Genomic DNA, 17,958 nt, shown 5'->3' on the forward strand with positions numbered 1-17,958 from the left:
CTCTCTGATCAGCCATGGCACTTCAGCAAAGGACTTCTGTGACTCATTGGGACTGACACAATCTGTCAATTTCCCGACCCGGATCTCAGTCAATGGAGTATGTTCTCTTCTAGACTTGGTTATGACAAACTTCCCTGCAAATGTCTGCTGCTCTTCTTCTGCTCCAATCGGTTCTTCTGATCATGTGCTTGTTAAAGTGGACATCTCTCTGGCCATTCTCAGAGAGCCTCCTCAGCGTCGACGAGTCTGGCATTTCACTCAGGCCGACTGGCACTGGCTGCAAGCATCCATCAATCATCTGGACTGGTCTCCTATCTCTACTGCCTCTGACATCAATTCTTCTTGGGAATTTTCCAAAGCAAACTGCTCTCTCTCTGATGCACATAATTATCCCATCTCGTCTTCAGTTGTCTTACCCTTCCTCCCATCCATGGTACACTGAATCTTGTGGTGAGGCAGGTGCCCTGAAACAACTTGCCTTTGCCTCTTGGAAGGCAAATCCAACTGAAGGTAATCTCAGTTCCTTCCACCAAGATCGGAACAAGTGTGTGTCTACCCTCAAGAGTGCCAGGAAGCACTATCTCTCCACACTCAAGAATGAACTCTCAAACCTGTCTACTTCCTCCAAATCCTGGTGGTGACTGGTCAAATCCGTTTCTGGTGTTTGTTCCCCCTCGATCCCCTCCCTCACCTCAAATGGCTACACAGTTGACACCGCACATGACAAAGCCGAATGCCTCAACTCTGTGTTTGCCTCAAAATCTTGTGTCCCAAACCCATCCCTCCCTGTTCCCACCTTACCCAGGTCGAACCCAACTGCTCCTGGACTCTGTGTCCTTCTCTCCTGACAAGGTGGAGAAGTTTTTGTCAAACCTTGACTCTGATTCTGCAACTGGACCAGACGGCATCAGCCCACGGGTCCTAAAATCCTGCTCTGTCGCTCTATCTCACCCTCTCTCTGTTCTTTTCACACTCTTTTTTGCTCAAGGTCATCTGCCAGCATCTTGGAAATCAGCAAACATTACCGCTTTACACAAAAAATGTGCAAAAACAGATCCTTGCAACGACAGACCAATCAGCCTGCTCCCAATTATCAGCAAAGTCATGGAATCCATCATCGCCTCTGATATTAAATCCTTCCTCTTTTCCAATGGCTTGATCTCCGATCATCAATTTGGATTCAGACCAGGTCATTCTGCTCTGGACATGTTGCTTCTGCTGTCTCAACAATGGATGGAGGTCCTCAATGCCAAACAGGAAATCAGAGCTGTCTCCCTCGACATATCACGTGCCTTCGATACGGTCTGGCACCCCGCTCTGCTCACCAAACTCTCTTCCAATGGTATTGTTACGGACCGCGGATAAGATGTTGTGTTTGCCGAGCGGATGACACCGCGGCCGTACAGTTACCCCAACTAACCCGATTCCTGAACTTTGGCCAGATCGTGCCACAGATATTCAATAGGGAAAAGACTAAGGCGACACGGATGTGAAGAAGAAGAAGACAAAAAGGTTGGAAATACGAATATAATTTATTTACTATTTACAGGCTCAAAAAAAGCAAGGAGAAGGAAAGATAAGAAAATAATATACAGAAGATATTAGAGACACAGTGCAAATTACTAGCTTATCTAACAGGCTTAACTTATTCCCAGGGACAAGACAAAAGACAGATTACGAACACACTTACACGGGGGATGATGATAGGAATGGCAGGAGGTGGATGGCTGGAGGGAGAGGGAGGTCCAATGGGTCCTGCAGCACGATCGGCGCATTGGGCAGCCGCCGTTCCTTCGCGGCCCTGCTCCAAACTGCCGTCCAGGCCCCAAGCTGCTGTATCTGAAGCTGCTGTGTTGCTGCGTGGAAGTCGCGTGCTCTCTCCAGGCTTCTTGCTGTTAACTCCTTTTTTGGTCCAACTTTGGCGAGCAAGGCGACGAATAGCAGGCTTTGTGCTTCCCTGGATATTATCTCTCTCCAACAACTCCTCACCATCGACAACCACGTTGCAACCACTGACCACTGACGACCAACACTACCACTGACGACCACTGACGACCACCGACGACCCAACTTGCTTGCTTCTTGCGCGAGCGCTTTTATAATGCCCCTCTGCCGGCCTTCAGGACACGCCCATCGGTGTGCTCACCTCGGCCCTGGTTGGTCGCGCGACCCTCTGGCTCCGCCCTTGATGACGATGGGCGGGCACGCCCTTCTTCCCCGACCCGAGCACATGTTCAATGGTGGTTTTGGAGGGGATAACAACCCACAGCTGTAACAAACTGGCAAACTGCCCAGTGCAGTTGGCAATGGAGACTTGGAGGGGATGTAGCTGGAAATTGAGGCTTGGCAATGGAGGTTTTGGGAGTGGGAATGGGGAATGAAGAGACTCTATCTTATTTCACTTGGTGCAATGGAGTGTCATTTTAATGGAAGACAAAGCCTTAACCTAATACACAGAATAAGGAAATAAACTACTGAACAGGGAGAATTATAGTGTCCTTTATGTATGCTTTATGGAACTAACTACGGGAACGCCCTTTGACCTTTTTACATAACTGGAGTAAGGAGGGTCCAGAATAAAGCAATAGTAATAAAAACACAATTAAAAAAACACAATCCTCATATCCACAACAGTATCCATGGAAATCTCGACGCTTGGCTTGCGGACTTCCTCTCTGGTCGTAGTCAACATGTGGCCCTGAATGGATTTCTCTCATCGCCCCTTCCTGTTCTGGCTGGAGTTCCCTAAGGTAGTGTGCTGGGCCCTGTGCTTTTTCTGGTCTTAATCAATGATCTAACCGACTCTCTGGAAAATCCTCTCTATCTCTTTGCTGATGACTCCACTCTCTGTCGCTCCATTCCTCATCGCTCAGATCGGCAGTCTGCAGCCTCCTCACTCTCTGCAGACCTGGACAAAATCACAGACTGGTCAAACAAGTGGAACATGTCTTTCAATCCTGACAAATCTCACACTCTTACGATGTCTCTCCGAAAAGACCGACTGGACAACCCTCCCATCCACTTTCCGAATAATCCTCTCCAAGAAGTTCTGTCACTCAAGCTTTTGGGTCTCACTATCTGCCATGATCTTTCCTGGGAAAACCACATTTCAAATCTGGCCTCCAAAGCCAGTCGCCGACTGGGCATCCTCCGTCGTGCGAAGTCCTTCCTTGGCAAACCTTAGCTCCTCACCATATACAAGGCTTTCATCTGCAGCTAAATGGAACACTGTTCCCCCCTCTGGGCCGGTGCTCCTGCCTCACACCGAGCTCGGCTTAACGCTGTTGAAGCCAAAGCTTTCAGAATCATTGGAATCTCCTGCGATGAAGCTAACTCCGAGGGCCTTTCACTCACTCACCGCAGGCAGGTTGGTGCTCTTTCTGTCTTCTACCGTCTCCTCTCCGGCCTTGCTCCCCCAGCTCTCTCTGTGCTCTGTCCCCCAAATATTCCTACAGGTCGCACAAGATCTGCCAGCAACCCTCTTATTGTTAAACTGCCAAAATCTAGGCTCTCTGCTCACCTTCACTCTTTCATTCCCCTTTCTCCCGTGTCTGGAACAAACTCCCCCACTCCCTTCAATCCCACTCCTCCCTCCAGGTCTTTAAAACAGCTGTTCACCACCATCTCTTATCTTCCCCCATCCAAAATCTTGATCTTTTCTACCCCCACTAATTCACACCAGATACATTTTTTCGAAATTCCAATTTCATTCCTGGAAGTCGTTGCAGTGTCCATATGTTTTATACCTCTACCACCTCTCCCCAAGCCCTCTCCCTCCAACAGTTCTCTCGATGTCCCTGCTCCCAAATGTTGTGTTTGTGTCCTTCCCCCTCTTTCCCCATATTGTCAACCGCTCCCCTTATTTTGTGTTTTATGTGTCGGTTTGTGTCGGTTTGACTTTTTATGTGATTAATGTTCGCTCTTTCACGAGCCTCGATATTGTATACAAAAACAAACAAACAAAAAAAAACAAAAAACTGTTGACTTGGTAGTTTTTACAATGAAGGAAACATTAACAATGTTGTTAAAAGTTTATTTTGTGATTAATTGGAGTTATGTTGTTTGGAATGAAAAAAGAGATATCAAGTTCAAGTGAATGACGACATGCCATGATGGTTTATACTTTCTAAATGTGAACTTCGCGGATCACCATATGCAGATTCGCCACGGACCCATGATCGATGTTTCTATACGTGAACGTACCCGTTTGTTTGCGAACGAGTACGTTTTTCATGGAAGTCCTTCACGAACTTGCTGTCCATGTCTGACGTGCGACTGAAGGTGCTACAGGAATGTGGAATTTATTGGTTTCATGTTTTAGCATTTGCCGTATCTGCATTGCCTGTTCGCTTCCGGCCTCCCACCCTCACGGGTATCTCACGAGTCTAGATAATCCAAAAGAGTTGAAAATACAAGCAAGGTTTTGCCATTTCCCACACGTGGGGTTTCGTTTTGTAAAAGTTTTTACATGAGGTATAAATACAGGTAACTTCATGACTAATGCGGCGATTCACCTTCCATTTAACATTTTATTTCTCATTGCAACTCCCGACATCATCACACTGGTAAAGTTGATGGAAAAATAAAAGGTATCACTGATCAACTGGATAATTTGTGCACACCTGTTGAGGATCATTGCAATGTACAACATCTTTATTTAATCTTAATCAGGTTCACCTGGACAAATGTCGAGCTGGGCGTTTTACTGTCCCTGCTGGAGGAGGTGATTGCCTTTCCTCGTTCCTTCATGTTCTTGTTCTTCCTCATCTCATCTTTGCACTTCGCTTCATATATTCGCTTCATATATTCATATATTCATATATTCATATATATATTCATATATATATATTCATATATTCATATTATATATTCATATATACTTCATATATTCGCATATTCGCTTCGCTTCATATATCTTCCACTATGTACATTCAAATGAATGAGTGCATACAGGTACCACTCAATAAGTGTGTGTGAGCAATGTTGTTGTACGTAATATGTAAACAGGTATAATTAAAAGATGCATGTTTTCTTTCATTATCATGTTTGTTCATTTCAGCATGTTTGAACGTTTTTCCATTTTAATGAGAGTAAACATCAAATGGGTAATAACTTATTTATTAATCACTCCCATTATGGTGTATAAACACCTGTCTCGATATGAACCCACTGAGCCAGCACCTGATGAGAGAGTGCGTACCTTGTTTACGGTGCCACAGAAGTCTGCTTTCGGGGCAGTCTCTACCTGGGTTGCCCGCTCCTGTCAGGTAAAAGGAAATAAATAAATAAAATCACAAATTTGGAGCAGGAATTGGTGCAAACCTGGACAGGATTTAATGAGCCCTGGTTGTGTCACCCTCTCCAATCTCAGGTGTTTGACTAGTAGTGATCCACCTGACTAGCTGCTGATGGAAAAGAAAGTTCAATCATAATTCTATGTTTGTGCGATACCTGAATGATGTCATTACAAAATAACCTTGCTTCCCAAAGCGTCTCAGCTGATATCCGCGATTGACTGTTCAGGTCATCGACAGCTCTGAGGTCAGACTTACGCTCCTTACGGAACCCCCATGAGAATAAATCACACAGTTTGAGATAACAACACAGGACGAAAACTATTATTTATTTAAATTAACACGACAGGGGAAGGATCGGGCCCAAAAACCAACAAGGCCTCTCTGGATGGAAGAGCAACGGTGATTGGCCCAAAGTAAAATAAAAGAGTTGAGGGTTTTCGGAAAACTATGCAGACAAACAAGAAGCATTTTCAGATGGGACAAACAGTCTGTTGTTGCCAAATCGACCGCTTTTGATGGTAGTCTACCGCTTTTTGTATACTTGAAAAGCCTACCAATTTTATTGCCTAATAATAGAGTAAAATACCGCTTTCACAAAATAATGTCTCATCGAAGTTATTCATATATTTTCATGATGTGAAATGTTTCTGTCGGCCTTCGGGAGGTTTCCCTCGATGCTGCATGAAAAATCATATCCGTAATCTCATTGTATTTGATTGGCGACAACTACGATTCAAAGTACAACAAACAAACAAACAACAGGCATTTTAAGGCCATTTTCCCTACTAGAGCAGGGGTTAGCCTTGCGGTCCCCATGACAATCTTCTCCATCTTGCCCTATTTTCTGCATCTCTCCTTGTTAACCCCCTTGCCCGCATTTCTTCTTCCACAATCTTTAGCCAAGTCTTTCTCGGTCTTCCCGTCCTCTACTTCCTTCTACATTCATTTCCATCACTCTTCTCAACCAGTCACTTTCATCCTTCCTCAACACATGACCAAACCATCTCAACCTGTTATTTATATTACATGCTACTTATGATTTATTTTATATTACATGTTATTTTGTATTATTATATTATATTATATAAACATATTTTATAAACCCTATATAAACATATTTATATTATATAAACGTGAAAGATGAGGAAGTTGTTGTGGTGGGAGGAGACCTGAATGGACATGTGGGAAGGAGTATGGATGGTTTTGAGGGAGTTCATGGGGGTTACGGATATGGTGTGAGAAATGGAGAAGGTGAAAGGATTTTGGAGTTTGCTGATGGAGCTGATTTGTTGATTTGTAATACTCAGTTCCAGAAAGAGGACAATAAGCTTGTTACATACACGTCAGGTGGGTCGACGACAACCGTTGACTACCTGATGGTGCGTCGGCGAGATAGGGGGCACCTCCGGGACACAAAGGTAATCCCGGGGGAGGAGGCTGTTTCACAGCACCACTTGGTTGTCTGCGACATAAGGGTGAAAGGTGCGAGGAGAGCTCGGCGGGTGAAGTACCAACCGAGAATGAAGGTGTGGAGGTTGAAAGAGGTGACAGTAAGGGAGGCATTAAAAGAGAGGCTGAGTCGGGTAGAGGATGATGTGGTTGAGCTTGAAAGTGGTTGGATGTCAATGAAAGCTAGTCTGTTGGGAGCTGTTGGTGAGGTATGTGGATGGACAAAAGGACCACCGAGGCACTCGGAAACATGGTGGTGGGATGTTGAGGTTGGAAAGAGGATTGACGAGAAGAGGAAGAAGTTCAAAGAGTGGCAGAAGGCGAAGGGTACGGGAGCAGAAACAGCAGAGCATGAAAGTTATAAGGCAGCCAGGAAGGCTGCAAAGAAAGAGGTAGCAAAGGCGCAGGAGGCATGTAGGAAAATGTTCGGAGAACGCTTGGATTCGGAAGAGGGTCAGAAAGCAGTATTCAGGATTGCAAAGCAGATAGCGAAAGAGAGGTGTGATGTGATGGGGGTGAGTTGCTTGAAGGATGAAGTGGGACAAATCGTTGTCGACCCAGATGGAATTAAAGGAAGATGGAAAAGATATATGGAAATGCTGTTGAATACAGAGAATGAATGGGATGGCAACATAGAGAGTAACCCAGTTTTAGGACCGGCAGAGAAGATAACTGAGAAGGAAGTTGAGGAAGCGATAAAAGCAATGAAGAGTGGAAAAGCGGGAGGGCCGACGGGAGTTGTGGGAGATATGTTGAAGGCAGCAGGAAGTTGGGGTGTGAAGAGAATGACAGAGATCTGTAATTTGGTGGTGAAAGAAGGCCGCATTCCAGTGGATTGGGAACTGAGTACCCTCGTCCCTCTATACAAGGGGAAAGGTGACCCTCTGGAGTGTGGCTCGTACCGAGCGATAAAGTTATTGGAGCATGGAATGAAGGTATTGGAAAGGGTGTTGGAGAGGAGGATAAGGAAGAAAGTGAAGATCGACGAAATGCAGTTTGGATTTATGCCAGGAAGAGGAACGACAGATGCGCTTTTCATTGTGAGGCAGTTGCAGGAGAAGTACATGGATAAGAGGAAGAAGTTGTTTTTTGGGTTTGTTGATCTGGAGAAAGCATTCGATAGGGTTCCACGTATTGACATGGGCATTGAGGAAGTTAGGAGTGGAAGAATGGTTGATCAGAGTAGTGATGGCAATGTACAAAAGAGCACGCACAGCTGTAAGGACGAAGGACGGGAAAAGTGGTGAGTTTGAGGTGAAGGTGGGAGTGCATCAGGGGTCGGTACTAAGTCCACTACTATTTGTAGCTGTGATGGAGGTGCTGGCTCAGACCGTAAAGGAGGGTTTACCGTGGGAGTTGTTGTATGCAGATGATCTGGTGTTGATTGCGGAAAGTATGGATGGACTGAAGGAAAAGATGAACAAGTGGAAGGAATGTATGGAGACAAAAGGTCTGAAGGTGAATATCGGAAAGACAAAGGTGATGGCAAGTGGTAAAGCATGTGGTGAGGTGGAAAGAACTGGGAAGTGGCCGTGTGCTGTGTGTAGGAAGGGTGTCGGAGTGAACTCCATTCAATGTACAATGTGTGCTGAGTGGGTTCATCAAAAATGTAGTGGTCTGAGAGGGTCATTAACCAGTGTGGCAGCTACATTCAAATGTAAGGTGTGCACAGAGGGAGCTGCAGATGGAGGAAATGTTGAGTTGGATCTTGGAGATGGCGTGAAGCTGGAAGGTGTGAAAACATTTTGCTACCTCGGAGACATGCTGAATGGAGAAGGTGGATCAGACTCGGCAACGGTTGCTCGAGTGAGATGTGCATGGAAGAAGTTTCTGGAACTGAGTGGCGTGCTGATGAGGAGGAGAGTGTCGCTGAAGCTGAAGGGAAAGGTGTATGCTGCATGTGTGAGAAGTGTTATGATTTATGGGAGCGAGACATGGGTAATGAACGTAGAGCAGCAACGAAGGCTGGAAAGGGTGGAAATGTGAATGGTTCGATGGATGTGCGGAGTATCGTTGAGAGAGAGGAAGACAAATGATGAATTGCGAAAGATGATGGGAATATTGCCTGTGATTGATGCTGTGAAGAGGAACAGGTTGAGATGGTTTGGTCATGTATTGAGGAAGGATGAAAGTGACTGGTTGAGAAGAGTGATGGAAGTTAATGTAGAAGGAAGTAGAGGATGGGGAAGACCGAGAAAGACTTGGCTAAAGATGGTGGAAGAAGAAATGCGGGCAAGGGGGTTAACAAGGAGAGATGCAGAAAATAGGGCAAAATGGAGAAGATTGTCATGGGGACCGCAAGGCTAACCCCCGCTCTAGCAGGGAACATGGCCTTAAAATGCATGTTGTTGTTGTGTTGTATTATATAAACATATTTTATTATATTTTATATTTATATCATATTACATGTTATTATATTACATGCTACTTATTATTTATATTATATTACATGTTATTATATTACATGCTACTTATTATTTATATTATATTACATGTTATTTTATATTATTATATTATATTATATAAATATATTTTATTATATTTTATATTTATATTATATTACATGTTATTATATTACATGCTACTTATTATTTATATTATATTACATGTTATTATATTAAATTCTACTTATTATTTATATTATATTACATGTTATTTTATATTATTATATTATATTATATAATTATATTTTATTATATTTTATATTTATATTATATTACATGTTATTATATTACATGCTACTTATTATTTATATTATATTACATGTTATTTTATATTATTATATTATATTATGTAAATATATTTATTATATTTTATATTTATATTGTTGCGGAGATGAGGACTGTATTTTTTTTGATTGTGTGCTGTACTATTATTATTATTGGTTATTCTGCGCCCCCCTACCTCCGGAGCTGTGTAAAGGTGAAAGGGCATCCCATAATTAGTCCACAAGCATACACGTCAGCCAAGTAATAGAATACCCCTGTTGATAGTTATCTCTTATTCTGTGTTCTAGGGTAAGGCTGTGTCTCCCATTAATTGAAGTACTCCATTGCACCAGTGAAAGAGAATAGATCCCCTTTCATTCCCATCCCCAAAACCTCCATTTCCTATCACATCCCCTTTCGTCATTGCTGAGCCCTCGATTCCTAATTACCTCCCCTCCAATAACCGCCATTGACCACGAGGCTCGAGTCGGGGAAGAAAGGCGTGTCTCCACCTCGTCATAGAGGGGAAGAGGGGCGTGCCCGCCCGTCGTCATCCAGGGCGGAGCCCGAGGGTCGCGCGACCAACCAGGGCCGAGGTGAGCACCCCGATGGGCGTGTCCAAAACGCCGGCGGTTTAATCGCTGGAGGCGCTATAAAAAGGCGCGCACGGAAGTGAGTCGTGAGTTGGTCTGAGTTGGTTGAGAGTCGGTCGTCAAGTGGAGAGTGGTGAAGAGTCAGTCAGTAGAGTCGGTTGCCAGTAGAGGGTCCGTGAAGAGTTGGTCACAAAGAGTTGGTCACAAAGAGTTGGTCGTCAAGAAAGAGTCCTGAAGCTTGCGAGGGAAGGAGAGAGAACCCGTCACACCAACCCACCAAGCTCCGCGTTGGCTCCACCAAGCGTTCACCTCCACCAAGGCTCCAGCAAGCTCCGCGTTGGCTCCACCAAGCGTTCGGCTCCACCAAGCTCCGCGTTGGCTCCACCAAGCGTTCACCTCCACCAAAGCTCCGCCAAGCTTCGCGTTGGCTCCACCAAGCGTTCACCTCCAGCCATCCACCTCCTGCCATTCCTGTCATTCCCCACGTGAGTCTGTCTTCTGTTTGTTCTGTCCTGGGTTAATTAAGTCTGTATAAGCTAGTATTTTCCCTGTGTCACCTGCGTCTTATGTGCTTGTAAATAAACGTGACTGCTTTCTTTTTGCTTGTGTGTAAATAGTCAATAAATTCAGTAGTATTTCCAAACCTTTCTTTGCCTTCGTTTTCCTCTTTGCTTTCGTCGCCTTTGTCTTTTCCCTATTGACTAGCTGCGGTGCGACCCGGCCAACGTTTGGGTGGAATCGGGTGAGTCGGGGATCCTGTTAGGTCGCGGTAATACACCACCGCTCGGTCATCATAACATCTAAACCGCGATCTGTAACAATTGGTGTCTGGGAGTGAGATTCGGGGCCCGAACCAAATTTTTAAAACATCTAGAAAAAATTTGGTCAAAATTTGGAGCGGACGAAATTTGTTTTGTTTTAAAGCAAAACCCGAATTTTGAAATCGCGCCATGGCTGGTCAAGGCGACGGGATGCCGGTGGGAGAGATAGACGGGGTAGAATCGACCCAGGACCTCGGGGAAATGTATGTGGAGGAAAGGGTGGAGGAGAGTAAAGAAGGTGTGGTTGAGGGGGTATCAGGTGCACAAAATGGCGCTCTCGCGCACGTGGTTACAGCGGCACCAAATTTTGCTGCGCCCGTGACCGTAGTAGCGGGCTTTGATGTGGGGGACTTCATGGCGCAATTCGCCGAGATGCTGAGAATAAACGGGGAGAAATTGAGTAATAAAATGGAAGCAATAACGAACGAAATGGAGGCCCTTATGGAGAAGAATAGTGAGCAATTGGGAGTAATGAGGGACGAAAGGAGGGCTAACAGTGAGCGATGGGGAAACCAAATTGAAGCAATAACCAACAGAATGGGTGACCGCATGCAAAAATGTGGGGAGACCATGGATCGCATGGTGGGCGAGAGGGTCCCAGGGGTGCACGAGGAGGTAAAGCGGGTCGAAAAGCGCTGGTTGAGCGAAGCGGAGGAAAGCACGGGTACAATGACGGGGGTAGAAATCGCGACACGGGGTTTGGAAAAGCCGGCGACCGATGAGGTAGAGGGTGTTTTATTAAAGCCAGCGGTCGCCGAGGTTAATAAAGAAAAAGCAGTGCTGGGAATTAAAATTGAAGAGATGACGGAGGTAGCCCGGGAATTGCAGGGAGAAATGGATTATGTACAAAGTCCCTGCTCACATCACGATGCTGTGCTTAACCCGAATGGAAGTTTGCAGGTTCGCGTGGAGAAAAGGATCCCCCAGGTGAGTCGTGCTGTTGTGTATTGTGCGGGGAGATTTTGTAAGAGGATGTTTGGCGACAAAATAATTTTCGCGCGCTTGGGATCGAGGAAGCATCCGGGCGTTGGTGAAGGGTCCCGTGTGAGTGGAAATGGCACACGTGGGAGGAAAAAGTGTGCGTCGGCGAGTGGGTGTGTTATAAAGTGTGGGAGTGAAACCGAGTGCGAGCGAGAATGCACGTCGGGGTGAACGGAGTGTGACACGAATAGTGAGTTGGTGATGGCGCAGGTGCGAGAGGGCACATTGGAGCGCGAATGTGAAACCGAGTGCGAGCGAGAATGCACGTCGGGGTGTACGAAGTGTGACACGGAGAGTAAGGTGGTGGTGGAACGTGTGCGAGAAAGCACACCTGAATTGGTCATGGCGCGAGTGTGGGAGAGCCCATCCGAGCGCGTTAGTGGGTGGATGCAAGAGTGCACGCCCATGGTGAGTGTTACGGAGGACGTAACGGAGGAGAGGTGTGGACCAAAGTGTGCGCAAGAGTGTGCGCGAGAAGTGTGGTGTGTAACAGGGAGAGCGTTGGTGGAATGTACGGACGGCGTTGGAACGCCAGGTTTTGTGAGGGTGAAAGGGGTAGCGTATGCTTGTAAGCATGCAAGTGAAGCATCGACGGTAACCGGGTTAGCGGTTAGGGCGACGGATAGCCGATGCGAGCACTCGGGGCGTGGGGTGCTTTGTTGGGTGCGAGGCCCGGCGCGGGTCGATGCTGCGTCGCTTCTCTTCGAAGCGTCGTTGCCGATTCGGGCTTGGCCCCGCCCCGCACGGTCGAGTCCGGGCCTTGTAGGGCGAGGCGACCGGTCCGGTTCAAGGGCGAGTGGGAGGAAGCGGAACGGTGCCCCCTCGTGGGGATGGGGTTCCGACCAGGGGAGATTGAGCCATCGGGCCCGGGACCGCAAGGTGCCGCGCCGAGACGGTGCGTGGAATCTCGGCCCAACCAAACCACCTCCCTTGAACCGAAAGCCGGACGGATTCAACCTGCAGGCAACCAAACCACCCGAATTCATTGCTCGGCTTTACGAACCGAGTTTAATGATGTCACGACGCACCGAGGCTAGGATATAGTGGACTGTGATGATGATGGTGATAGTGATAGTGATCGTGATTTGATACGAAATTTATAATAGTGAATAGAATTGGCAGTAAATGGAAAATTTTTGGTTTATTGAATTTGGACGAACAAAATTTATAGGGAGAGACCCCCGATGTGGTGGGATGGCAAATCCACCATCCCTCACAGTGGGGGCAAATGCGCTATAGTTTATGGGGTTGATGGCAGTGAAAACTAGCCCGGGTGGGTTAGGTTATATTGTTAGGGATCTAGCGAAGATGACATTAGGTGAAGTTAAGATTAGTTAGTGACTGATACCTGTAGTGGGGACGCAGGTAGTTTAGTGTGGATGATAATGACGTGGGAGCGCAATAGTTTAAAGGGACGACTGGGAAGCGCAAGTTTCAGAGGGGAGTAGTTAGCTGAGATGATGCCGTGTGTGTGCGAATTGAACAGGTGTGATTGCACAGGTGTGCAACTGAACAGGTGTGTGGAGCAGGGTATGAGTGAGTGAAGGTGATTGTGTATTGTGCTGACCCAATGGTCCAGGAAGAGGAGGAGGGTGCAGGTGGCACCAGGTGATTGCACAGGTGTGCAACAACAGGTGTATGTGGATGTATGGAATAAATGGTATGGAGTATTGGAATGGATGGTCGTGGAGTGAGTATGGTGGAAATTGTGGAGTGGAGTGGATGGTGCGAAGGTGTGAATGGGGGAAGAGTGGACCCCCATCACGGATACCCGGGGCGGGTAGTGTAAGTGTTAGGTAGAGGGTACAGGTAAATTGTGGTTGGATATTGGCATCTGTGGTGCGGGTGAAAGAATGGTCTTTGGATGGGTGCATTAGTGTTGTGGAAATGGCTGGGCGTGTAGCCTGTTAGTGTGTGTAGTTGGTTTGGGCACTCCACCACTGTGAGGATGTCGGCCAGGTGAGGCCGCAGGTGGGCTCTGGGAGCCGGTAGTTGTGGATGGGGCCCGAGGATCCGGAGGACGGACCCGGGTAGCCCAGTGCCAGAGGGCACCAAGGGGTGACAGAGCCAGGAGAGGGCCTTCCCCAGTTAGTTAGGTTAGGGTGAGGAGCTAGGTAAGCTCGGGTGGCAACTGCAGTGGTGGAGGTGTGCAGGTGGGTAGACCTGCTGGGAGAGCTACACGTCACAGCCCAGAAATTGTGCGAGGGCACCGGGAGATGAATCGGGGGAGTGAGACCCCAAATTGAGAAGCACCACAGTTTGGTCAATGGGAATTGGTTTCTAGAACCCATAGTGTAAGTTGGCCAATGGATTGGCAGGGAGAGACCCCGGGTAGTGTAAAGTGTGTTAATGTCATTTAGAAAGTAGTTAGGATGAAGTCTCCTCACACCATCTGCATCCACTCACCTGAGGTGACAGGTACTCCACACCATGCCATGGTTTGATTATTTTTTATGATGCAAATGTTTGGATTGTGAGACGCATCATGACGTGGGTGTGACATTGTGCGTAATTCCATCTCTGCCTCCTTATGAGGATTGATGATAAATTTGGTGATGGCAAATTTTGAAGTAGAGGGATTGTGGAGACGAATTTGGTATAGGGGAAATATGGGGAAGACGTGACAGTAGTGACGAATTTGTAAATGTGTAGATTTTTGTACATATGGGGTAAGGGCAAGGGTAGGGTAGGTGACAGGGGGGTGACGTACGGTAGGGACGAGCTTTCTCACTTCGCCCTCCGTACGCATTTCGCCTTGCATTGCCTTATTGATGTGTACCCTTGTGACCTTACCCCTCGCTCAATTGTCTTTCCCCTTTTGTCTCCCACATGACCTGTGCGCCATTGGGTGCCGAGGGGAGCGTGCGTGGGTCGGCCATTGTGCGCCCGAAATTCCCAGAACCAGCTGTCTGCATCGATGCACCACATTATGGACCACATGTCTGTGGCTGAGCACCACTTATGGACCCCATGGGTTGGGGCATGGCCCCTCTGCTGGAACCGGCCATGAGGGCCCGAAATCTTGCTGGCGGACCTTGGCCACAGGGCACCGATGCCCCACAGGTGAACCACACGTAGTCGGCCCCTGTGGGCCATAAATAAAATAAAAACGGACACGTTAGGTGCATTCTTTTATTGCAAATAGGCCGCCAGTAAGCAAAGCAAAAGAATGACAACATCTGGAAGAACAAATTAATAATCACCAGCAGAGGGAGCCGAAGAGCAAGAGATCACCTGCAGGGTTAGGGGTTGTTTGGTTATTTTTATTCATGAACAGTGATGACTGTGCACCGATTGGTGCTTGAGGGTGCTTTGGTGCGTTTTTGGGTGCTTTAATGGTGCATTGATGCAGAGCAGACTGTCTCCCCCCCAGAAAGAACAATCACAGGTCCTGGGTTAGTCTTGTAAATAAAAGTAGCGTCAATTGTAAATAACGCTTCCCACCGTCAGTGTATAGTTTGAAGACCATTCCGCGATTCGGTTAACTGTGGGCGTAAGTCTGTTAGGCAGGGTGCAATGGAGCAGCGGGACACATTTATTGATGTTTTAAAACTGTCGCACTCAGGGTCAGGTTAAAAATAGAGGGAACTACACCTACGTGTCACACTAAAAATAAAAGTTGTAGGCCCGGGACGTGCCTAAGAGGAGGAGGGTGCAGTGTTGCGGAGATGAGGACTGTATTTGTTTTGATTGTGTGCTGTACTATTATTATTATTGGTTATTCTGCGCCCCCCTACCTCCGGAGCTGTGTAAAGGTGAAAGGGCATCCCATAATTAGTCCACAAGCATACACGTCAGCCAAGTAATAGAATACCCCTGTTGATAGTTATCTCTTATTCTGTGTTCTAGGGTAAGGCTGTGTCTCCCATTAATTGAAGTACTCCATTGCACCAGTGAAAGAGAATAGATCCCCTTTCATTCCCATCCCCAAAACCTCCATTTCCTATCACATCCCCTTTCGTCATTGCTGAGCCCTCGATTCCTAATTACCTCCCCTCCAATAACCGCCATTGACCACGAGGCTCGAGTCGGGGAAGAAAGGCGTGTCTCCACCTCGTCATAGAGGGGAAGAGGGGCGTGCCTGCCCGTCGTCATCCAGGGCAGAGCCCGAGGGTCGCGCGACCAACCAGGGCCGAGGTGAGCACCCCGATGGGCGTGTCCAAAACGCCGGCGGCTTAATCGCTGGAGGCGCTATAAAAAGGCGCGCACGGAAGTGAGTCGTGAGTTGGTCTGAGTTGGTTGAGAGTCGGTCGTCAAGTGGAGAGTGGTGAAGAGTCAGTCAGTAGAGTCGGTTGCCAGTAGAGGGTCCGTGAAGAGTTGGTCACAAAGAGTTGGTCACAAAGAGTTGGTCGTCAAGAAAGAGTCCTGAAGCTTGCGAGGGAAGGAGAGAGAACCCGTCACACCAACCCACCAAGCTCCGCGTTGGCTCCAGCAAGCGTTCACCTCCACCAAGGCTCCACCAAGCTCCGCGTTGGCTCCACCAAGCGTTCGGCTCCACCAAGCTCCGCGTTGGCTCCACCAAGCGTTCACCTCCACCAAAGCTCCGCCAAGCTCCGCGTTGGCTCCACCAAGCGTTCACCTCCAGCCATCCACCTCCTGCCATTCCTGTCATTCCCCGCGTGAGTCTGTCTTCTGTTTGTTCTGTCCTGGGTTAATTAAGTCTGTATAAGCTAGTATTTTCCCTGTGTCACCTGCGTCTTATGTGCTTGTAAATAAACGTGACTGCTTTCTTTTTGCTTGTGTGTAAATAGTCAATAAATTCAGTAGTATTTCCAAACCTTTCTTTGCCTTCGTTTTCCTCTTTGCATTCGTCGCCTTTGTCTTTTCCCTATTGACTAGCTGCTGTGCGACCCGGCCAACGTTTGGGTGGAATCGGGTGAGTCGGGGATCCTGTTAGGTCGCGGTAATACACCACCGCTCGGTCATCATAACATCTAAACCGCGATCTGTAACAATTGGTGTCTGGGAGTGAGATTCGGGGCCCGAACCAAATTTTTAAAACATCTAGAAAAAATTTGGTCAAAATTTGGAGCGGACGAAATTTGTTTTGTTTTAAAGCAAAACCCGAATTTTGAAATCGCGCCATGGCTGGTCAAGGCGACGGGATGCCGGTGGGAGAGATAGACGGGGTAGAATCGACCCAGGACCTCGGGGAAATGTATGTGGAAGAAAGGGTGGAGGAGAGTAAAGAAGGTGTGGTTGAGGGGGTATCAGGTGCACAAAATGGCGCTCTCGCGCACGTGGTTACAGCGGCACCAAATTTTGCTGCGCCCGTGACCGTAGTAGCGGGCTTTGATGTGGGGGACTTCATGGCGCAATTCGCCGAGATGCTGAGAATAAACGGGGAGAAATTGAGTAATAAAATGGAAGCAATAACGAACGAAATGGAGGCCCTTATGGAGAAGAATAGTGAGCAATTGGGAGTAATGAGGGACGAAAGGAGGGCTAACAGTGAGCGATGGGGAAACCAAATTGAAGCAATAACCAACAGAATGGGTGACCGCATGCAAAAATGTGGGGAGACCATGGATCGCATGGTGGGCGAGAGGGTCCCAGGGGTGCACGGGGAGGTAAAGCGGGTCGAAAAGCGCTGGTTGAGCGAAGCGGAGGAAAGCACGGGTACAATGACGGGGGTAGAAATCGCGACACGGGGTTTGGAAAAGCCGGCGACCGATGAGGTAGAGGGTGTTTTATTAAAGCCAGCGGTCGCCGAGGTTAATAAAGAAAAAGCAGTGCTGGGAATTAAAATTGAAGAGATGACGGAGGTAGCCCGGGAATTGCAGGGAGAAATGGATTATGTACAAAGTCCCTGCTCACATCACGATGCTGTGCTTAACCCGAATGGAAGTTTGCAGGTTCGCGTGGAGAAAAGGATCCCCCAGGTGAGTCGTGCTGTTGTGTATTGTGCGGGGAGATTTTGTAAGAGGATGTTTGGCGACAAAATAATTTTCGCGCGCTTGGGATCGAGGAAGCATCCGGGCGTTGGTGAAGGGTCCCGTGTGAGTGGAAATGGCACACGTGGGAGGAAAAAGTGTGCGTCGGCGAGTGGGTGTGTTATAAAGTGTGGGAGTGAAACCGAGTGCGAGCGAGAATGCACGTCGGGGTGAAC

At 47.5% G+C, this 17,958-nt stretch overlaps 2 protein-coding genes across 2 annotated transcripts in view; one reads left to right on the plus strand and one right to left on the minus strand.

Moving 5' to 3' along the window:
- The window catches only part of LOC137414956 (E3 ubiquitin/ISG15 ligase TRIM25-like), a 1,058,494-nt gene that overhangs the window by 279,510 nt on the left and 761,026 nt on the right, over window positions 1–17,958 (plus strand). The window lies entirely within an intron of this gene.
- LOC137419277 (dynein axonemal intermediate chain 1-like) overlaps window positions 1–17,958 on the minus strand; it is a 99,431-nt gene that overhangs the window by 61,255 nt on the left and 20,218 nt on the right. Inside the window, exon 2 of the mRNA XM_078771111.1 lies at window positions 5,201–5,260. Within this exon, the coding sequence (XP_078627237.1) occupies window positions 5,201–5,260 (60 nt within the window). The remainder of the gene's footprint in view (window positions 1–5,200; window positions 5,261–17,958) is intronic.

The sequence above is a fragment of the Myxine glutinosa genome, chromosome 1 (assembly GCF_964187855.1).
Source record: "Myxine glutinosa chromosome 1, kmMyxGlut1.1, whole genome shotgun sequence".
NCBI classification, from domain to species: domain Eukaryota; kingdom Metazoa; phylum Chordata; class Myxini; order Myxiniformes; family Myxinidae; genus Myxine; species Myxine glutinosa.